The sequence below is a fragment of the Perca fluviatilis genome, chromosome 24, assembly GCF_010015445.1.
Source record: "Perca fluviatilis chromosome 24, GENO_Pfluv_1.0, whole genome shotgun sequence".
Taxonomy (NCBI): domain Eukaryota; kingdom Metazoa; phylum Chordata; class Actinopteri; order Perciformes; family Percidae; genus Perca; species Perca fluviatilis.
This window is the reverse complement of record NC_053135.1, coordinates 18,232,063-18,256,877: the sequence shown is the minus strand read 5'-3', so window position 1 is coordinate 18,256,877 and position 24,815 is coordinate 18,232,063. Positions and strand designations below refer to the sequence as shown.

At 37.5% G+C, this 24,815-nt stretch overlaps 1 protein-coding gene and 1 pseudogene across 1 annotated transcript in view; both read right to left on the bottom strand.

Annotated features, from left to right (window-relative positions):
- Nucleotides 1-377: 377 nt before the first annotated feature.
- Nucleotides 378-9,260, bottom strand: LOC120554002 (annotated as a pseudogene).
- Nucleotides 9,261-18,452: 9,192 nt separating this feature from the next.
- Nucleotides 18,453-24,815, bottom strand: part of LOC120554001 (signal transducer and activator of transcription 1-alpha/beta-like) — a 49,776-nt gene continuing 43,413 nt past the window's right edge. The window contains exons 12-17 of the mRNA XM_039792550.1: nt 24,330-24,469; nt 23,870-24,058; nt 21,995-22,073; nt 21,697-21,793; nt 21,166-21,207; nt 18,453-20,216 (exon numbers count right to left, since the gene is read on the bottom strand). Of these exons, the coding sequence (XP_039648484.1) occupies nt 20,187-20,216; nt 21,166-21,207; nt 21,697-21,793; nt 21,995-22,073; nt 23,870-24,058; nt 24,330-24,469 (577 nt within the window). The 3' untranslated portion in view covers nt 18,453-20,186. The remainder of the gene's footprint in view (nt 20,217-21,165; nt 21,208-21,696; nt 21,794-21,994; nt 22,074-23,869; nt 24,059-24,329; nt 24,470-24,815) is intronic.

The following is a 24,815-nucleotide window of genomic DNA, read 5'->3' as shown; positions in this document are numbered from 1 at the left end:
TTTTCATTGACGTTGAGAGAAATGTAGAAAATCATCCAAATTCATTCAGAATGCAGCTGATTGCAGGACTCAAAAGACCAACAGAAAATGGAGGGAATCAAAAATGATGTCCCACAGATTAAGGTCAATAATTGCACAACCTCTAACTTTCACTATCCTGTTGAAAGACTACAGGATAGTTAACAAACTAACAGTGTTACCGTCACATCAGTGATTCAGTTGTTGCATTAAGTACAATGAATAATGTTTCTAGCTCACATTAGATGTCCTCCAGGGAGGTAACTGACATTTTAGGGTTTGTCTGCTGGTAAATTAGCCCGTCACTCGTGTATACATCTCAAACATTACTCCTGGTTACATTCATCAGGGGACGTCTTTGCACCACATGTGGCTGTTTATCACCTTGAATAAGTGCTGCTAAAGTACCAAACGGCTTGTTAAGGGTCTGAAATAATTCATGAACACGCGGTGTTGCATTTGCTATCCCTTCAGAAAGAGTGACTACAATTGAAATATGCACCGAGGAAGCCAGTGGGATCTTCCAGCTGAGGATGGTGACTGATGTGTTCATCCAAAATGGTGACCGTAGACCTCTGGACCAGCTGCCTGCAAGAACAAGATACATTTTTGAGAAGAATTAGATGATTAGTGACTGAGCGACATGAATGCTGATGGCTTTGTGGTTTAAAGTGCAGATCTTGAACTATGAGGCTGTGATTTCAAACCCAGCTGTCAAACTTTGTTAAACATCAACTTGTTATTTTCTGTCATTGCTACTAAAATGCCCCCAAAATACCGTACAATACAGATACCATCATTTTCTTGTGGTGGTTATAAACTTTCTTTGACACAAACTAATGTGATGTGTTCTTATAGTCAACATTTCTGACTAGTGATTATTCTTTACAACAAAGATGAATCTCAGTCACAGTCTTTGGATGGTGGTGTAGAGGCAATGTTATTGGGGCAAGATCACAAAGGTTGCTGGTTTGAATCCAACTGTGATCAATTTTTTTTGGTTTTCTCATAAATTGAAGGAAAACTTTCTTTGGCGTGCACTTGTGTAATGTGGCATTATTATCACTCAAACAGTAAGTAGAAAACCCAATTTAAACCAAATATTCAACATGTCTGACTACAGATTATTCTTTGGGACAAAAATGGACTCACACAGCAGTATTGCGATGGTGGTGTAGAGGTAATGTTATTGGTGCATGATTCTAAAGGTTGCTGGTTTGAATCTGTCTGTGGATTATTCATGTCATTGTGAATGTTTACTGCTGCATTCATAACAACTAACTAAAGCTCGATGGGCGTCTCTGCTGTGGTGTGATGGCAGTGTCAATGGTACATGGTTCCTGGTTTGAAGCCACTTATGAAGTCTTTTTTTTTTTTTATTTATAAACTGGAGAAAAACGTTCTTTGGCACACACTTGTGTACTGTGGTAGTATTTTCACTCAAACAATAAGTAGAAACCCCAATTTAAACCAAATATTTCACATTTCTGACTAGTGATTATTCTTTGGGACAAATATCAACACCAATTACAGTGTCTCAATGATGGTGTAGAGGTAATGTTATTGGACTGCTGTTCCAAAGGTTGCTGTGTTGAATCCAGCCATGTCCTCTTGAACACCTACTGCTACATTGATAGCAACAAACAAAATAGGTTGAATCCAGCTTTGTCCTATTTTCTTACATTTATCCTCTTGGACACCTAGTGCTGTGTTCAAAACAACAAACTAAAGACCCACAGTTATGTCTGCTGTGGTGTAGAGGCAGTGGCAGTGGTACGTGGTTCCAATGGTTCCTGGTTTGAATCCAGCTATAACCTCATTTTTTAAAACTATCCTCTTGAACACCTACTGCTGCATTCATATGAACAAACTGCAGCTGACGGGTTATCGTCACTGTGGCATGGTGGAAATGTCAGTGATGTGTTGCATGACAGGTTGTTCGTTCAAATCCAGCAAGGAAGCTTTTTTCAGTTTGTCCTCATGAATGCTTACTACTGCACAATCAAAGTGGAACTAACCAGATGTCTCCCGGATCGGAAAGATGGTGCAGTGGAAAGGCGAGGGCCTTTAAACGGCAAAGTTGCGAGTTCAACACGGAAGGGAGTCTCCGAGGAAGGACTCAGACGCGACCGAAATTCCTACGTGCGAAACTCCCGAAAGATGGTGAAAAGTGAGCTAAGTCAGGGGCGCGAGAAAGACACGAACGAGGTTCCCATAGACAAAAGACCCGAAGGACGGTGTAAAGTGAGTCGAGTGCTCCCGCTAAACGAACGAGATTCCCAAAAGTAGGAACGGAGTGATGAGAAAGTGGAACGTGACAGAGTGTGAAACAGGATAAGAGAGACACAGGAGAAAGAGGCGAATAAGAAAAAAAATCTTTTTTTTTCTCCTTTTTTAAGCAAAGAATGCCATGTTTTTTAAATTTTCAGTTCAGCCGTTAGCAGGACTGGAATCACTAACCTATGGGCATCTAGCTCTTTCCTTTACCACTACACTACCATCTCTCACATTAAGACATTGGCTTAACATCTATTTGACAGCGAGGAAGCAGGACAAGCAACTAAGAAGAAAAAAAAAAAAGTAAGTAAAAAATCTGAAATAATAATAATAAAAAATACAGAATAAATATTTGTAAGTGCAGCAGACATTAATTTAAAGGGATGTCCATATTTCATAGCCAAACAACATGCTTTGTGGAGACTACTTCATGTTGTTCAGCTCCAATCACAGAAAAGAGTTCAGATTAGAATATAAAACTGCACTTTTCCCTGCAATTCTTCCTAATTCACATCCAGCAAATGAGCTCAACAAAGCTCTGCCGGCAGGAGCCCAGCGTACTACAGATAATCTGAACGAGGTTTAAGTATCAGAGGCGGGGGCACTCACTGGTAAAGACGGATGAACTGAGGATGAGGGTTGACTGGGTCCAGGGGTCCGTAGATCATGCGCACTGAAAGACAAGGAGGGATAAGAGAGAGTCAGATAGAGGAAAAGATGGATCACGGAACACTGAGAAATGGAGGAGTGTTACAAAAGACAAGTCTTTAAGGAAGGTGGCTTGGTTTAAAATAGGAGGATAATAGTCAAATAGAAGTTGTGGATGGAGGATAATAGTAAAATAAAAGTTGTGGATATGAGGTCTAGAGTTAAATACCTGCTGTTGGTGCTGAACATTGGCTATCTACAACATGACCAAAGACAACAGACTGCACTGTACCTCCATTAGAAAGACACAGGCTGTTAATGATGAGGTGTCCTGTGCGGTTTTGGTCAGTCCTGGTTTGCGTGCATGATGAGTAAAAAATAAATAACAACAGAGAGGGAAGGGCGGTAAGCAATACCTCATTTTACTCTGTTTTTGACAATTTACATAAATACACTGGCACATGCACATACCTGAAGAGCAGCAACATGATTTTACTAAATGAATCTATAAAATAAAGACACTTAAACTGACACAAGATTTGACTCACTGGCTTGTCGCTGAAACCAAAGCCCAGGAAGTCCAGTGCGATGACTCAATGGAAGCCCTGAGTGAGTGGCTCCCAGATCTGTATGGAAAAATACACACAACATTTGGTCTCTGGCTTGTTCACGTAAAGGCCCTACATTTTCCCAATGGTGTTTAGGTGTGTCAATTAGCTACTGAGCGCGTGCAGTGGGTACCTTGTTCCAGTCGAAGCTGGAGGTGGGGAAGCCACGGAGCAGAATGACGACATCGGAGCCCCGCAGGAATCTGGTTTAAGGAGAAAAGAGAAATGCATTTATGTATAGGCACAGAGGCAAATACGTTTACAACACAAAGAAGGCACAGTGACATAAATGTGACTGCTGGCATTAATAATGATGTGCGACGATGTGCGGTGACAGAAAAAAAACATAATGTAATCTGAAAACTGCTGCCCTGATTAAAAAAAACAATGCAACTGATCTCAGCTGGTATTCTGTCTATAAGTAGCCCCAAACTTTTGCACAGTACTGTGTGTGTGTGTGTGTGTGTGTGTGTGTGTGTGTGTGTGTGTGTATATATATATATAGAAAAAGTTTTAGGCAGGTATGAAACAATGCTGTAAACTAAGAATGCTTTAAAAAATGGAAGTTTTAATAGTTTATTTTCATCAATTAACAAAATGTAGTGAATGAACAGAAGAGGAATCTAAATCAGATCAATATTTGGTGTGACCACCCTTTGCCTTCAAGACAGCATCAATTCTTTTAGGTACACTTGTACTCAGTTTTTGAAGGAACTCGGCTGGTAGGTTGTTCCAAACATCTTGGAGAACTAACCACAGGTCTTCTGTGGATGGAGGCTTCCTCAAATCCTTCTGTCTCTTCATGTAATCCCAGACAGACTGGATGATGCTGAGATCAGGGCTCTGTGGGGGCCGTGCCATCACTTCCAGGACTTCTTGATCTTCTTTACGCTGAAGATAGTTCTTAATGACCTGGCTGTATGTCTGGGGTCGTCGTCCTGCTGCAGAATAAATTTTGGGGCAATCATACGCCTCCCTGATGGTATTGCATGATGGATAAGTATCTGCCTGTATTTCTCAGCATTGAGGACACCATTAATCCAGACCAAATCCCCAACTCCATTTGCAGAAATGCAGCCCCAAACTTGCAAGGAACCTCCACCACGCTTCACCGTTGCCTGCAGACACTCATTATTGTACCGCTCTCCAGCCCTTCGGCCAACAACCTGCCTTCTGCTACAGCCAAATATTTCAAATTTGGACTCATCAGTCCAGAGCAACTGCTGCCATTTTTCTACACCCCAGTTCCTATGTTGTCGTGCATAGTTGAGTAGCTTGGCCTCGTTTCAATGTCGGAGGTCTGGCTTTTTGGCTGCAACTCTTCAATGAAGACCACTTCTGGCCAGACTTCTCCAGACAGTAGATGGGTGTACCTGGGTCCCACTGGTTTCTGCCAGTTCTGAGCTGATGGCACTGCTGGACATCTTCCCATTTCGAAGGGAAATAAGCTTGATGTGTAGGGGAATAACAGAGGGTGAGGAGGAAGAAGAAGAGGGTGAGGACTGGAGGAAGAAAACATACAGGGACAGAGAGAGAGGGAGCCAGAGGGACAGCAAGTGGATCCATGTGGATCAAGTACTGCCCCATCAGGTTTGGGATGAACAATGTCATGGTAGGCCTACTGTGTGTCCTTAAAATGGGGCCTTCTCCTGTAACTTCTTCTTTGTATCAATATGGCTTTGTCTTTTTTTTAAGTGAATGCTTGCCCTACATTTTGAAATGCATGCAGATATACAGTCCATGCATAAGTAAATACATGTTGTAGTTGTGCCCTATGTTTACTCTATATCTTTCTACAGATATCAGCAAGTCCAAGAATGACGTACCAGTACAGCCCAACTTGAATATATTCCCAACCATTTTGATGTAGGGGGGGCAGAAGACGGAGCTTCAGGCCAAACTGGTAATATCTTCATCCATGGCTTGAGTATTCTGTCATGATGGACTCTACATATTGCTATGCACGTAGACATTTTAGCACACCAAATGCCCCAGACACTGTTTTTGTTTCAACACCTGGTTTTAGAAACTGAAAAAAAGGCAACTATGAGAGGTGCGGGGCTTTCAGTGCACGCAAAGTCTGAAGGACACAAGTGTGCAATGATAGCATGGAGGGATGATCAAAGAGCTGCTAGAACTGACGCAACACTAGCACACCTCCTTGACAAAGAACACACTGAACAAGTACAAGAAAATCAGACATACGTTAAAACAGTTGGGGAAGTGCTGTTACTTACAGCTACACACAACCTAGCACAAAGAGGAGATGATGAATCTGAAGAGTCCACTAACAAAAAAAAAATTTAAATATTTTTAATTTATAAAGAACTTTACTTCCATTCACAAACATTTACATTGTCGATTTACTTACATTCCATACAACCAAAGGCTTTCCTTCCATTTATTCTCGCACATCCTGTACTGTCGAACATTACATTTCCATGGCTTCCATATTATAGTACATGTAAATTTCTTAATAATGCATATATGTCCTTATATAATTAATTTACTGTATAGTCATGTCTAAATATTAAATAGTGTGTATATGTAAATAGCGTGCGTATATAGTATGTAAACAAAATAGTATGTAGTAAATACTGATAAAAGCCATAGTATAGTATGTCGAAAACTATGTAAATATAATATATGTCGAAAAGTGTAATGATAAATCTAGATTATCATAGTATAATAATATGTAGGTCCATAATATAGTATGTATATGTGTCCATGTATGTCATAGTATATGTAATATGTAATACAGTGTATAGTAATAAATTGGTATATAATATATCGTATATAATGAAAATAATTGTCCATAGTGTAGTAATACAGTAATATCATAGTATAGTATGTCGAAAACATACAGCTGTCATTTATATATTTATATATATGTATGTATATGTGTGTGTGTGTATATATGTATATATGTATGTGTGTATATATATATGTATATATGTATATATGTGTATATATGTGTGTATATATATATATATATCTATATATATATATATATATATATATATATATATATATATATATGTATGTGTGTATGTGTGTATGTATATGTTAGCTGCATGGCGAAACAAGAGAGCCGCAATGATTAAGCGACACATGTTGGCCATGTTGATTTCTAGCTCTACATAATATTCCAGACACTCTACCTGCCCTTAAACGACTACTGCAACTGATATGATCTCAGCAGTCCTTTCTTCAGAAATGTTTATTATTATGAAAAGCACATACAGAAGGATCTAATTTAATCTTGTATCTGTTATCTCCACCCACCTCCAGTCCCCCCCCTCCACAGGCCAGCTGCACAACAGGGTCGGAGCAGTGGGGCCGCCACTGGCATCCCTATGCTCAGTAAAAACCTCCGACTTCCACCCCAAACTGCCCTGCCCCACCTCCTTTGTTGGCACCCCAAGCTCCAAAAAAAAAAAAAAATCCTTAGTTTCAGCCCTAATTGCTAGATTAGAAAAGATTTAGAAAACTTGAATGTCCCCGAGAGGCAATTTGTTGTCCAGTATAGGCATATATGACACATAATCCACAACACAAAAACCAGACCTCTACAGCACTGTTTATCTAATACATAACCTAGACACATCAATAAATAGAATACAGTAAAAAAGGAGTATGTTGCACTTCCCTAAAAGGCCTAATTTCATAAATAAATGAAACTATGTGAAGTACTGTGCAGTAGTATAACATGTTTGTGCTCTCTTATAAAGGTTGTCAGATATGCCTAATTGACCATTCCTTTATTATTTTCTGCAGTTTCCAAAGAGCCTGTCCAACCTCAGTGCCCTTTGGGACAGCAGCTGGAGGGACGGCTGCTACTGATGGATGGATGGACTGGTGGACACCCCGCTGGCTCGGGTAACTCACCACACCTCAACATAAAGCTTTTCCTTGGGGACGTTTTGAATGGTTTTGACCAAAAAGTAACCGTAACCTTAAATCTGCTTAAGTACTGCATACAAGAGTTCTCCAAAAGGGCCACAAGTGAACTGATCTCTCATGTCATCCATTGAGTTCTATGCAGAATTTCTTCGGGGAAGGCGGGATGTCTTTTTTTTTTTTTTTTTCTGGATTTGAGTGTATGCAGATCAGGTCTAATTTTACCGACAGCTTTGACGCTCCTGAGTTTGGTCCTTGCCAAGGGGGGAGTTGTTCCCTGTTGCTCTTGTGCAATAAACCACTGGCTGTAGGGTACCAGTAGTACTAACCTGCTAAAGAGGCCTGCCACTTTTTATATAAATAAAGAGCCTCACAATACTGTATGTATTTATATATTTATTTTAAATAATTTTTTTTTAACTAATCAGGTGTTTTCTCTCTGGCAACAAGCGCCAAAGATGCTGCTAAAATGAATCTGTCCCTGTTGGTTTGGGCACATTTGGTCTCATTTTTACAAGGTCTACTGTATGTATCTGTGTACAAAGCTTACTATTAAATGGCTATTTATATCAATATATATTGATGCAATATTATTGAATTTGAAATGTGAGCAAAAGGAAAAAGTGTGAATGTGTTTACAAGCTAGTCTCACCATGGTGTCCCTAAACTGTGCATATTAACACTTTGAAATAGTTTAAGGCCCTATAAGGGATCTGTTCTTGTTGCACTTTGTATGAATCTCTGAACTTACTGATGTTCTCATCTTCTGTTTATTAATGTTTGCACTTCCTTTTTATTTGTGGGGAAGATTTCAGTTCTACACGGCATAATGTAGCACTGTTTCTTTGTAATATTTGGCTTGTGTTTTTAAATGGCCGTCACTATGGCACATTTCACAAAATCCTGAGCCTTTTGTTCCTGTGACATTTTAATAAAACCCACTGAATCAAATATGACTTTTTTTCCTCAGTACTTTATGTTGAATTTAAACATGTGGCCAGAGCTTGTTATTAAGCAGCTGAATGCTGTGTGGGACAAAGGATGTGTAGCCTCTTTTAGCTGAAGCCTCCCGGTAAATGCTAGATCGCTGTTGTTTCTTGGAGTTTTTATGTAAAAACCAAAAAATGTCCCATGATTAATTGCAATGAAGATGAGACACAGCAGCATCTATCGATGGACTGCTATAGAGCTAAAGTGGTCTGGGACAAATTAGGAGTGTATGGTCTAAATGTTGATCTTTCATATAAGTCTGTGATGTACTGTATTGTTGACGAACCTCTACCAGAGAAACAAAAGGAACTGTTAAAAATAATCATATGTATTGTATGCATGAAGTTGTGGAAAACAAGATGCTGTATGGTTATACAACAGACTGTCATAAACGGTGCAGATGTGTGCAAACAAGTGCTCGCTGAGATCAGGCGAAGAAGAACTCTGGACAGAAAACAGCTCCTTCCTTGGGACACTTTGAACATGTGAACTACAGCACTTTATAAAAGACTCCATGCACTTTATAAAAATCTCTATACACTTTATGAGAGGCTCTAGACACTATGAACTTAAGCTTGGTTTGCACATTTTGTTTTATTAGGGCCCGAGCACGAAAGTGCAAGGCCCCAGCGGTGCCTTGCACTGAAAGTGCGAAGGAACCTATTGTTTTTCATCAGATTATTATTTTTCCGAGTCCTTCGTCGCATTTTTGAAGGGGTTAGCATGCACGAAAACTCACAAAGATTTGCACACGTCACAACTGGTGAAAATTGCAAGGTTCTGTAGTGATTGGGCTCGGGTGTTGCCAGGGGGCTCCATAGCGCCCCTAACGTGCCTTTAATTCGAAAAAGTAAGAAGTTAATATACCAACTTTTGAGGGAACATAGGTCTCATCTTGAACTCCATGGAGCTATTTTTAGAAAAAATTACAAAATTCTAAAATTTCCGAAATCTTGGTTTTCGTGCAATAATCTTCATTTTACGAACACTTGTTTGAGGACTTAAGGATGCACAAAAACTCTTAAAATGTTGCAGCTATGTGCAGAATATTAAACTCTTTCATCTGAATACACATTTAGGCTTGAGAGTGGTATGGTTGCTCTATAGCGCCCCCTAATTGGATTTAGCCCTTGGGAACATTTTTGACAGCTTCAATATACACGAAAACTCACAAAAATTGGCGCCCACATAAACACCTGGGAGCTGTGCGAGACTGTACAGCGATTTGGCTCATACCTGTAAGCGGGCTCCATAGCGCCCTAATGCGTGGAAGGCCTCAACTTGGACATAGTTGCTCCATTCTTCACCAGATTTAATAAACATATTGCTCTTATCACTGCGGACATATTTCTCATTTACATTCATTAGCTCCGCCCAACCGGAAGGCGGCCATTTTTAATTATGCATTTTTCATGTGTTTTACATTCTTTCGAACTTGTCCTAGGCCGTGTTTTCAATCTTCTTGAATCTTTGCAGGTAGTATCTGTTGACCGTCATGACGAAAAGTTATCCAGAGAATTTTGATAGTTGAAAAAATGCGCGTATGTTATAGCAACTTCCTGTCTAAACAGGAAGTTGCATTATCTTGGCAACAATTATTCCGATTGGCCCGAAACTTGACAAGGTCGTTTCTCATGGCAGAATTTGCATCTCTGCCAAACTTGGCGGCAATCGGCCATTAGATGGCGCTGTTTTAATTTTGTTTAATTAATCCGCAAAATATTGATATATGGGAAACCTACTCTGTCTAACTACTCCTGAGGCGTGAGTCCAATCGGCACAAAAACTCGGAGGACCCTCGTGACAAAGAGTTATCAAAAGAATTGTGATAGCTAAAACAATGCGCAAGTTATGGAGAACCAACTTCCTGTAGGTGGGTGTGGAAACAGGAATGGCTGTATCTTGCCAAAGGCTATTCCGATGGACACAAAACTTAAAAATGTTGTTCCTCATGTGCCAATGAGGCTGTCTGCCAAATATGGCGTCAATTGGCCTTTAGATGGCGCGGTTTTAATTTCTGTAATTAATTAGCAAATTCGCTTTGAGCAAAACCTCCTTTTTTAACTCCTTCAAGAGCGTGAGTCTCATCTGCACAAAAATGTGCACGTAGACTCGGTGGACCCTCATGACAAAAACATATCAAAAGAATTTTGATAGCTAACACAATGCGCAAGTTACACAGGACCAACTTCCTGTAGGGGGCTGTCGAAACAGGAAGAATATCTTACCAAGACTTATTCCGATTGCACCAAGCATGACAAAGTTATTCCGCATAGGGGCTTGACCATCCATGCCAAATTTAGAGTGAATCGGCCATTAGATGGCGCTGTTAGAATTTCTTTTATTAATTATTCACATTGCAATATATGGGAAACCTACTTTGTCTAACTCCTCCTGGGCCGTGAGTCCAATCTGCACGAAAACTTGTATATATACTCGATGGACCCTCGCAACTAAAAGTTATCAAAAGAATTTTGATAGCTAACACAATGCGCAAGTTATGGAGGAACAACTTCCTGTAGGTGGGTGTCGAAACATGAACGGTTCTATCTTAGCAAAAGTTATTCTGATTTACATGAAACTTAGAATGTGTGGTCTACATATGATGTTGCATTTGCCAGTACCCCCGGGGCAAGAAGCGAGGGCCTGTCATCGCTGCTTGCAGCTTTAATTAGTTATATTTTTGTAATTCTTGTATTGTTTATATTGATGTTATGTAGCCTACTGTATGTTTAAATGTAGGCCTATAAATTGTAATTTGTAAAAACTGAATAAAGCTCTTTATAAAAAAAAAGTAAATGCTAGATCACATCCACTAGACGTGTTGACGTGGTTATTTCTTATTCACACTACCGGGAAGAATCCTTGGACATCTTTACCCCGGGAGGGGGGAGAATGGATGTATGCTAGATCGGATCCACTAGACGTGTTGATAGCAAAGGACGTGCCTGGTGGCCTGCCTTATTGCCTCTGATTGGCTTACACTGTTATCCTTACCTTATAACCAATCCTCATGCCGTCAACACATCTAGTGGATGTGATCTAGCATTTACCGAGAGGCATCAGTCTGTCTTACTGAGCCACCTCGCTCTCTCATAATGACAACTTTCAGGAGTGGGGGGGCGAATTAATTAATGAGTGAATGCATGAAACTTTTACTAACCCCAGGGGAGTAAAGGAAGCTACACATTCTTTGTCCCACACAGCATTCAGCTGCTTAACACATCAACACGTCTAGCGGATGTGATCTAGCATTTACCGAGAGGAATCAGCCTGTTTTACTGAGCCACTTCTCTCTCTATAATGACCATTAAAAGCACCATGAAAGTCCATTAGCTGATGCCTCCCAGTGAATGCTAGATCACATCCACTAGACGTGTTGACGTTGGCATGAGGAGTGAGGATTGGTTATAGGGTAAGGACAACAGGACAAGCCAATCAGAGGCAATAAGGCATGCCAAGGATTGTATAATATAAATGATAAATAGTAGAACGAAAAAAATATGTTTCCAACCAGGATAAGATGCTGATATGACAATGTGAGGTTGAAGGATCAAATCCCAGCTCAGGCAACAGCTTTTTTTTTATTTCTCGCCTCAGTGACGTGAACGTTAAATACAACCTCCAACCAAATTGCTTTTACATACACAGATAGCTCAGCATGATGAACACCACATAATCTGTTTAGAATGTTGTGGGTTTAACTCCTTTAAAGCACACAAAGTTTTATGGTCCAATACCCACAATGAAGAAGTCAAATAGATAATTGAACAGATGCAGCTTGTATCAGGTGTGATAGCTCAGTGTGATAGAGTGCTAATTGGAAGACACAAAGGTTGTGGGTTTGAACACAGGGTTAGACAATTAATTTTGAGCTTTACACCCAGAATGACAAAGACAAATACACCTGGAGAACCACCCACTGTTTTCAACATACTATACTATGTCTTTTTTATCACTTTTTTCGACATACTACAATATGTCTTTTTTATCACTTTTTTCGACATACTACACTATGGCTTTTTTATCACTTTTTTCGACATACTATACTATGGCTTTTTTATCACTTTTTTCGACATACTACACTATGGCGTTTTTATCACTTTTTTCGACATACTATACTATGGCTTTTTTATCACTTTTTTCGACATACTACACTATGGCGTTTTTATCACTTTTTTCGACATACTACACTATGGCTTTTTTAAAACTTTTTTCGACATACTATACTATGGCTTTTTTCGACATACTATACTATGGCTTTTTTATCACTTTTTTCGACATACTATACTATGGCTTTTTTAAGAGTATTTTCGACATACTATACTGAGGCGATTTCATCACTGTTTTCGACATGCTATACTATGGCTTTTTTCGACATGCTATACTATGGCGTTTTTATCACTTTTTTCGCCATACTATACTATGGCGTTTTTATCACTGTTTTCGAAATATTATACTATGGCTTTTTATCAGTATTTTTCGACATGCTAAACTATGGCGTTTTTTTCAGTATTTTCGACATACTATACTATGGCGTTTTTATCACTGTTTTCGACATACTATACTATGGCGTTTTTATCACTTTATTCCACATACTTTATTGCGTTTTATCAACTGTTTTCGACATACTATACATATGCTTTTATCAGCCTTTTCGACATAATTATAATTATGCTTCAGTTATCACTATGGCTTTTTATCACTTTTTCGACATAACTATACTATGGTTTTTATCAGTATTTTCGACATACCATAATTATGGCTTTTTCCGACATACTATACTATGGCTTTTTATCACTTTTTCGACATACCTATACTATGGCCTTTTATAACTTTTTCGACATACCTATACTATGGCTTTTCATCACTTTTTCGACATACCATAACTATGGCTTTTTATCAGTATTTTCGACATACTCATAATATGGCTTTTTCGACATACCATACTATGGCTTTTATCACCTTTTTAATACTAATATACTATGGCTTTTTATCAGCTTTTCGACATAATTATACCATGGCTTTTGACATACCATACTATGGCTTTTTATCATCATTTTCGACATACTATAACTATGTCTTTTTCTCGACATAACTATACTATGGCTTTTATCAGTATTTTCGACATACTATACTATGGCTTTTTATCACTATTTTCTCGACATAACTATACTATGGCTTTTTTCGACATACTATACTATGGCTTTTTATCACTATTTTCGACATACTATACTATGGCGTTTTTATAACTCTTTTTCGACATACTATACTATGGCTTTTAACAATTGTTTTACATACTATAACTATGGTTTTTCTACACCTTTTTTCGACATACTATAACTATGACGCTTCATCACCATTTTCGACATAACATACTATGGCTTTTATCACTGTTTTCGACATACTATAATAATATGACTTTTATCACTGTTTTCGACATACCTATACTAAGGTATACACTTTTTTCGACATACTATACTATGGCTTTTTATCAGTATTTTCACATACCATACTATGTCTTTATCACTTTTTCAACATACTATACCATGGCTTTTTATCAGCATTTTCGACATACTATACTATGGCTTTTTATCACTCGACATACTATACTATGGCATTTTATTTTCATCACTTTTTCTCGACATACTATACTATGGCTTTTTCATCAGTATTTTCACATACTCATAACTATGGTTTTTATCACTTTTCGACATACTATACTATTACATTTTATCAATATTTTCTCGACATAACTATACTCATGGCTTTTTTCAATAAACCATATACCTTCATGGTTTTTTATCAATTTTTCGACATACTATACTATGGCTTTTTATCAGTATTTTCGACATACTATACCATGGCTTTCACATTTTCGACATACCATACATTATGTATTTTTCGAGATACTCATAATAATGGCTTTTTATCACTTTTTCGACATACTATACTATGGCATTTTATCACTTTTTTCGACATACCATAACTATGGTTTTTTATCACATTTTCGACATACCACTACATGGTTTTATAACTATTTTCGACATACTATACTATGGCTTTTTATCACTTTTTTCGACATAACTATACCATGAAAGCTATCAATTTTTCGACATACCATAACTATGTAGCTTTTATCAATTTTTTCGACATACCATACTATGATGTTTTTATAACTTTTTTCGACATACCATACTATGGCTTTTATCAATTTTTTCGACATTACTATACTATGAGCAATCTTACACCTTTCGACATACTATACTCATGGCTTTTTATCACTATTTTCGACATACCATAATTATGATGGTTTTATAACTCTTCGACATACTATACCATAGGCTTTTATCACTTTTCGACATACTATAACTATGGTTTTTTATCAATTTTTTATTACGCTATACTATGACTTTTTAATAACTTTTTTCATCATTACCATACCCATACGTTTTTAACCACTTTTTCGACATAACTATACTCATGGCTTTCTTATCACTTTTTTCGACATACTATACTATGGCTTTTTATCACTGTTTTTGATTACACTATACTATGACTTTTTATCACTTTTTCGACATACCATACTCATGTTTTTATCACTATTTTCGACATACCATAATTATGGCTTTTTATCACTTTTTGATACACTATACCATGACATTTTCATCCGTTTTCGACATACTATACTATGGCGCTTATCACCTTTTTTCGACATACCATAATTATGGCTTTTTATCAAAGTATTTTCAACATAATTATACCATGGTTTTTATAACTTTTTTCGACATACCATACTATGGCTTTTTATCACTTTTTCAACATACCATACTATGGCTTTTTATCAGTGCTTTTTCGACATACTATAATATGGCTTTTTACCCTAACATACATTCTTTTATCACTTTTCACAAACTATACCATGGTTTTATAAATTCCATACCATAATTATGCCACACCATTCACATACCATAATTTACGCCCACTTCACATACCATACTATGCTTACACATACCATACATGGCTTCATTCATGTTTTATCACTTTTTCGACATACCATAATTATGGTTTTTTATCAGTATTTTTCGACATACTATACCATGGTTTTTATAATTTTTTCGACATACCATACTATGGCTTTCTATCAATTTTCAACATACCATACCATGGCATTTTGATCAGCATTTCACATTACCATAATATGGCTTTACATACCCATACTATGGCGCTTTTTTATCACTTTCTGACATACCATACTATGCAGCTTTTATCACTATTTTCTACCATTAACCATACCATGTATTTTTTGGACATACCATACTACGGTTTTTATCACCGTTTTCGACATACCATACCTCATACGCTTTATAAGAGCTTTCGACATACCATAATTATGTCTCTTTTTCGACATACCATACTATGGCATTTTTATCAGTATTTCACATACCATACTATGGCTTTTATCAGCATTTTCGACATTAACTATACTATGGTTTTTCATACACCATAATTATGGCTTTCACCAATTTCAATATTATAACTATACCATGGCTTTTTATAATTTTTCGACATACCATAACTATGTCTTTCATCACTTTTCAACATACCATAATTACATGGCTTTTTATCATATTTTCGACATACCATATTATGGCTTTTTGAGATACCATAATTATACGCTTTTATCACCTGTTTGATACATACTATACTATGGCGCTTTTATCAGCATTTCTAATTTATTACCATAATTATGGCTTTTACATACTATACTATGGCTTTTTATCACTGTTTTCCATACTATACTTATGGCTTTTCTCGACATATAATTACACTACATTTTTATCAGCTTTTTCGACACATAACTATACTATGGCTTTTTATCAGTATTTTCGACATACTATAACTATGGCTTTTTTCGACATAACGCTTTTCACGTATTGGTTCATTTTATCAGTATTTTCGACATACCATATACATATGGCTTTTATCCAACGTATTATTCACCATACTATGGCCTTCGACATACCATACCATGGCTTTTATAACCTTTTTCGACATACCATACCATACGTTTTATCACTTTTTCGACATACCATAATTATCATGGCTCTTACAACCTTTTTCGACATACTGTACTATGGCATTTGTATCACTGTTTTTTACATGCTATACTATGGCATTTTTATCACTTTTTTCGACATACTATACTATGGCGTTTTCATCACTATTTTCGACATACTATACTATGGCTTTTATCACCGTTTCTTGACATGCCATACCTTTACGTTTTATCACTATTTTCTATACGCCATAACTATGACATTTTATCACCTTTTCACATACTATACTATGGCGTTTTATCACCTTTTTCGACATACTATACTATGGCTTTTTTATCAGTATTTTCGACATACTATACTATGGCTTTTTTCGACATACTATACTATGGCTTTTTTTATAAATTTTTTCGACATACTATACTATGTCTTTTCATCACTTTTTTCAACATACTATACTATGGCATTTTTATCAGTATTTTCGACATACTATACTATGGCTTTTTTATCAGTTTTCACATACTATACTATGGCATTTTTATCACTTTTTTCGACATACTATACCATGGCTTTTTCATCAGTATTTTCGACATACTATACTATGGTGTTTTTATCACTGTTTTTGACATGCTATACTTTGGCATTTTTATCAATATTTTCGACATACTATACTATGGCTTTTTTCGAGATACTATACTATGGTGTTTTTATCACTTTTTTCGACATACTATATTATGGCATTTTTATCAGTATTTTCGACATACTATACTATGGCTTTTTTATCAGTATTTTCGACATACTATACTATGGCTTTTTTCGAGATACTATACTATGGCTTTTTTATCACTTTTTTCGACATACTATATTATGGCATTTTTATCAGTATTTTCGACATACTATACTATGGCTTTTTTATCAGTATTTTCGACATACTATACTATGGCTTTTTTTATAAATTTTTTCGACATACTATACTATGGCGTTTTTATCACTGTTTTCGACATACTATACTATGGCGTTTTTATCACTCTTTTCGACATACTATACTATGACGTTTTATCAGTGTTTTCGACATACTATACTATGGCGTTTTTATCAGTATTTTCGACATACTATACTACGGCTTTTTTATCAGTATTTTCGACATACTATACTATGGCTTTTTTATAAATTTTTTTGACATACTGTACATACGTTTTCATCACTGTTTTCGACATGCTATACTATGACATTTTTATCACTGTTTGACATACTATACTATGGCGTTTTTATCACTTTTTTCGACATACTATACTATGGCTTTTTTATCAGTATTTTCGACATACTATACTATGGCTTTTTTTATAAATTTTTTCGACATACTATACTATGGCTTTTTTATCACTGTTTTCGACATACTATACTATGGCTTTTTTCGACATACTATACTATGGCGTTTTTATCACTTTTTTTGACATGCTATACTATGGCTTTTTCGACATACTATACTATGGCGGTTTTTATAACTCTTTTCGACATACTGTACTATGGCATTTTTATCACTGTTTTTTACATACTATACTATGGCATTTTTATCACTGTTTTTGACATACTATACTATGACGTTTTTATCAGTGTTTTCGACATACTATACTACGGCTTTTTTATCAGTATTTTCGACATACTATACTATGGCTTTTTTATAAATTTTTTTGACATACTGTACATACGTTTTCATCACTGTTTTCGACATGCTATACTATGGCGTTTTTATCAGTATTTTGGACATACTATACTATGACTTATTCATGAATTATTTCGACATACTATAATATGACTCTTTTTTTACATACTATGCCATGACTTTTTAGACATACTTTGAGATGAAAAATAAACAAAACACAATAAAATGCATTAACCAAGGACCACGAAGTTAGCTATTACCCAACTGTTATTGGAACTTCTTTACACTTCATCAACATCAAAAACCCAAAGTTGTTTATTAATTCTCATTGTCTCTTGCTGACCACATGCTCTGTTATTGTTGTTGCATGGTGTCATCTTCTTCTGGGGTCATTGGACCCTGCATTGGTGGCATGCCAATGCCACTTCTGCACATGAACAGTTCCTTTTTGACATACTATGACTTTTTTTGTGGCTTTATTCAATATACTATACTGTGACGTTTTTATGACTTTTCTTGACATACTATACTATGACTTTTCATAAATATTTGACATACTGTACTTTATGATTTTTCGAAATACTACACTATGACGTTATAACTTTTTTCGACATACTAGACTATGACGTTTTAATAATTGCTTTCAACATACTATACTATGACTTTCATAAAAACATTTCCACATGCTATACTATGACTTTTCATGACATTTTTCAACATTTTGTTTTACCATTTATAAACAAAAAGGTGTGATAATAAACATCAAAGCCAGGGCAAGGCGTAGTTTACAGCAGGAAGGAGCGCACTTTTTCCCAGGCCGAAAAATTACAATTGCAGACAGTAATATAAACAATAACCCATAACTGATTTACATTCATTATTTATACAGTATATCGTGTGTGTTTGTGTATTTATAATAACAATAACCATTTATAGTTTATAAATAGACAGCTCTACTTGTGATCCGATCAATCCAAGCAATTCGGCATAGAGACAGCTTTAAAAAAAAAAAAAAAAAAAAACTTAAAATGGTCCACTTTTGTTTGACACCTTTCAATAAAATACATAAAAATTTAAAATGATGTCATTAGTATGGGATGTCTTTGTCATGACAACTTGACATATGTCATCCTGTTTAATGTCATGTTGTCTTAGTAAGGACACTCCAAAGAAATGTAATGTCAACTTGTCACGACCAAGAACACTTCTGGTAATGTCACTTTGATTAATGTCAGGTTGTCATAATCAAGACAACCCAAAACAATGTCAACTTGTCATGACAAAATTCGAATGACACGTTCATAACGTTTACGACGTTCATGATAGTGCCACGTCAAAGATTATGGCCGCGTCATGTCACGATTATGTCGATACCTTCAAGTAAAGTGTTACTGAGCTCCCTACGAAAATACATAAGTGCCACAGAAAATGACTCCACGTGCTTCATCCTTGTGTTTTATTTGCGCTAGCTTCCATTACTCGTGAAAACAAAAGCAAAAGATAGTTTCTTAAATAAAAAAAAAGCCACAGGAAACATTTTGTGTAATAGAACACATTTCAGATTGCTGTAAAAATCATGCTTTTAGCTCACAGTTTTTGCTACCAAATTATATAGTCATGCAGAATCATTCTTTAATTCCACTGTTTTACAGTTACGGCTGCTCGGAAGTTTGAGGTTCACATTTAATGGAGAGGAGAAAACAAAAATCTATACATACAGGGTTATGTCTAAAATAAATTCTCTATGGGAGGAGGGGCAATTTTAACATTAACAGGGATTTACTGGATTACTTTTGACGATGATGAAAATCTCCAAAACAGGCAAGTTCAAGATGTATGAATGTTTAGCCTCACTAATATAATGTTGATGTCGTCCAGGTGGGGCTTTTGTCTCTAGGGGATCGGTTACTTCACTGACCTCTATCCTGGTCTCGTAATCGGACAGGGTCAAGGTCTTTCCATCGCCACTAAAGAGCGTATGGCATGACAGAAAGAAGAAAGGACATTATGAGGTGAAGAAACCCTTCAGTTTTGGTCCGGGAACTCTGCACTCATCTAGGGAGAAAAAAGAGAACAGCTTATTTGATTTGTTCAATAAATGTGTCTATTTTATTTTTTTCTTTCTTAAGGAGGAATACACACAGAGGCACAAAGTGAAGCAAGCAAAGTACTGTTGGCAACGGTGTTCAGAAGTATTAAAAGGGTTGTTTCAATATTGTTTTCTCAACCTGGACCCAGTTCGTGCGTGTGCGTTTGTGTCTAATGGGAACAAAAGTCTTTGAAATTCGTCCGGTATCGAGCAAGAACGCTGTATCCAGAAACCACACAATCCAAGCCTTCTTCAAAAGTTGACATTCTCAGCATGTAACGTTGCTCAGAGGTTCCGGTTAAAGGGCTACTACTGTTAATGTCCAGCTTGTATTTACCTTCACAAACTTGCTTGTTTTGCCGCTGACAGGCTCAGATTATTATTCTAAGTGTCTGACAACATTATGGAAAGGATCCCTACAGAGATAGACCTTTGAAACCTCTTTGAGACCTTTCTGTTTAACCAGAAACAGCTCTGAAGTCGCTAGTGCTAAACCCACCAGACTCCATTTAAAAAAGCAATACTTTTAGAGCCAACATCTTTTCACATGTAAATCTGTAAACTGTGTTTATTTCAACCGAAACTAGAGTCGTGATGGTTGGAAACCATTGGAATTTTGTTTCTGTCGACTTTGAATGAAGTCTATTTTACGATGCTAAAATTCGTGTTTATTTACATGGAGTCTGGTGGGTGTAGCGAATGCAATTTAGAGTGTTTTTATGTTTTATATATTTTGTCCTATAGAGTTATGTTGCAGCCCAATTCGCGGCTGTCTGTTGGTATACTAGACCCGTTTCAGATTGTTGCTCAAATTAGTCACTTAGACCCAAATGCATGGGGGGGAAAAAGGGTCACGGATGAAAAATACAGAAGTTGCCCTTTAGGTGTAGAGCAACAGATTAAAGCTGCATCTACCTGAACGTCAAACTGTCCAAATCCAGAAATCAGATTGTTGGCCTGAAAGCAGAGAAAGAAGGCAAACACTTACAGAAAGATGTACAGCAGGACAGACAGACATACACAACCACATTTTACAATTTAAATTGTATTTCAGTGAAAGCAGCACATTAGCAGCAGCTCTGATCTCATGGAAGAACCGAAAAATAAACAAAAAATGTAAAAAAAAAAAATGTGAAAAGAACCAAAAGCATCAAAAAATGTGGCCAAAATGTTTGGAAAAGGGCCCAAAGTATGAACAAAATGCAACAAAAAAGTCAAATGAATATTGGAAAAGGCGCCAAAAATGTCTACGTACTACTGCTATGACTTTTTTGACAAGGCATTTATTCTTAAATCTTTATTTTAAATAAACAAACGAAATGTAATACTTATTTTTTCAATCATTATTTATATTGTATCATGTGTAAAGTGCGTATGATTTTATCCAAGCCCTTTACGTTAGGTCCTACATTTGAGTCAGCGATGTGTTAACGAAGCAGGACTCACCACAGCGTCGATGTCTCTGGGACTGACGTACTGGGACAGAACTTTGTAGTCGTCGGGAGACATCGGCATCATGTTGTCCTGCAATCTGGACGGATGCCTGGACAGAAGAACATCCATACGGACTCCTTTTAGATCTGTTACATACTGCCACCATATTTATCAGCACGCCGCTGATTTTTGTGATTTTTATTTTTATTTATTTTTTTAATCTGTTTAAAGCACTATATAAATACATTTTACTTACTTAGTTAATGTGGTATATATTTTATAAGTAATTATCGGAAATAGTAATACTCACACTTCTGAGACAGATATGAGCTCCGTCTTCATGTAGCCAGTCTTCTCGGGCCCATTCTCCACGTCCATGGGCTCTGCAGCTGGAAGTCGGTTAAACACAAATTCAAACGTTAAAACGTTTCATGAAGTTTTTTTTAAACCATTAATTTATATTTGAATTCATTTTACTATCGAAATCTAAAGTTTTACCCCTGGGTACGCCTAAGGGTTTGACTAATACCTGGAACAATCATTCGTTGTTTCCTGCTCCAGGGAATAGGACGACTTGTCACCCTTAGCAACAGGTATTTATAATCAGCGCCGCTCGTAGAACCCTTCAGTTCTGACCATAGACTCTTAAAGTGCCCATATTATGAAAAAAAAAACACTTGGGGTGTTATGTTGTGTCTGGTGCTTCCACACGCATACAAACTTTGTTTTGAGTGAGATACAGTTTCTTTCTTTCAAAGATAGTACAGGAGAGGAAGAAGAAAAGAGGTCTCACTCTGTAGCTAAAACAGAAACCAGGTGAAAAGAGGATCTACAGCAGTGAGAGAGAGCTGTGATGTACAACAAAAATATGGTGTTTGAAATTTCAATCATGTAAACCTATTCTAGTACAACCTTAAAATACAATTATGAACCTGAAAATGAGTATAATATGGGCACTTTAATATTAATGGACGGAGCATGCGTGACGTCACCCATTGGTTTGTGGAGATCTGCTCTGAGTCGTCGAATTTGCCGTTACGGTACAGGCGGTATGTTGGGCGGTATCTGACTGTGACGTTAGCCGAGAGTTGCAAACGCTGCTTACACTCTACGTTACACACTTTCACCGGCAATCTGGATGCAACTGCTGCTGAAAGCTAGCCTACATAATTCGAGATAAGATTTAGCTTCGTCTGGTTTTAAATGTATCTTTGTCCCATAGTTATATTACATATAAGACCGGCCGCGAACTGTCAATCCCATCATAGCCACGCCCTAAAACAACCCCTGCTTTATTGTCAATTTTAAAATCAATGAGACATTATTCAAAAAATGAACATTCTGTGTTGCAGAAGACTTAAAACTAGCGATTGAGACCATGAACTCATTATGAAAATGTTTACTGGGGTAATAAATCAAGTGAGAAGTGGGTCACTTCCTCATAGGCTTCTACAGAAACAGACCTCCTTTTGCAACCGCACGTGTCGCCCCCTGCTGGAATTCAGAGAGAATGCAGGTTTAAGGCACTTCGCTGAACCGGATGCGTTGTCCATTAATATTATACAGTCTACGGTTCAGAAAGCTAACGCTATGCTAGCAAGATTCAAAGTCAATAACATTTGGTTGGTAATCGGTAAATGTAATTTGACAGTATTTTTATTTATTTATATTTAATTTTAACAACAAGACAGGGTAGCTATCCAGCCATGTTATTGTCCCCAAAACAATATAAAGATTTTCAAGAACAATTATCTGTAGTAAACTGTCGGCCGCAGCCTGAAGCGGCAACCTGAACAGCGAACGGGACAAAGTCAGTCTAGAGGGGCGGTGTAGCTTGCTTCCTGCAGCGTGTGTGTTAGCACCATCCTGTGGTGTTCAGAGGCAACGAAGCACCTAACAGTATTGGAAATAACATGGTCACATTTTCTTTTTCTTTTAATGTAGCACATTCATTTAGAACGGTAAACCGCCAGTTTCACCGGAACTCCTTTAGTAGGTGTCCTATAACACTTTTTTATGGACACCCTGCAGCCAATCCGAATCGAGATTCACCCAGACCGTGGTATAATTGTATTTAACTCAACCGGTAATTTCAGGGTGTCAAATACATTTAGTGAAGTGACAAGAGTATAAATGGACAGTACAGCAATTGAGTAAATGGGAGTTATTTAGGGAGGTGACTTACTCTCTGAGGGTTTGGGGTAGTACTTCCCGAAGGCCTTGTCTTTCGGGATGTTAGGGTAGAGGAAGCGGAGCGGGTTCTCCGGGATGTTCTCGGCGGCCATCACCTTGTAGGTGCGGATGATGTCGGGCAGAGAGACGGCGGACAGCTCCTTCTTGGTGTACGGCTCCACGGAGTGGAAGAGCGGCTTGTCTGCGTTCACAGAGAGAGTTCGTACCCGTTAACATGCATCAAGTCCCTCGTGGTCCTCCACAATAGTCGCCGGACACAATGATGGTGCCTCTGCAAAATAGCCTCGGGAGGGAACTTGTTTTGGTGGAACCATGTGTACGTTCAAACAATGGTCATGCTACAAAAAAAACTAACTCCGATCCAACAGATAGTCCAGCTAGCTGTCTGGATTTACCCTGCAGAGATCTGGATTTGTACACATCGCAGCGTCGAGGAGACCGCTTTTGCTCACCGTGGACGTCGTGTTCGATCCAGGTGAAGGTGATCGCTCCCTCCCGGCTGCTCTCACTGAACCGGAGCAGGAAGGTACCGGGACACTTGTCGCTCAGCAGAGCCTTCTCCCTCTCCTTACTGATGAAGCCCATGATGGAGCTGCGGACAGACAGAAAACGGTGGAACTGTAACCCTTAGAAAACGGAACTCCCGCCGTCTGCGAGATCATTGTTTATTATGTAAATGAGACTAGGGATTATTCCCTAGTCTCGCTTTGGCAGCCCATCATCCACAGCGCTGCGGAGGAAGGTCTGGCTAATCCGCACAGCATGTCGGGATGAGAGATAAAAACGTGCTCTGGGTTATTGGCATTTCTTTAAACTAATCACAATCGTCATGCTCTAAGCTCTGCACCGAGCCGCTGCAAAATAGCCTCGGGAAGGAACTTGTTTTGGTGGAACATGTGTGCGTTCAAAAGTAGTTTTAGTTCACGGCGCTCCAGCAT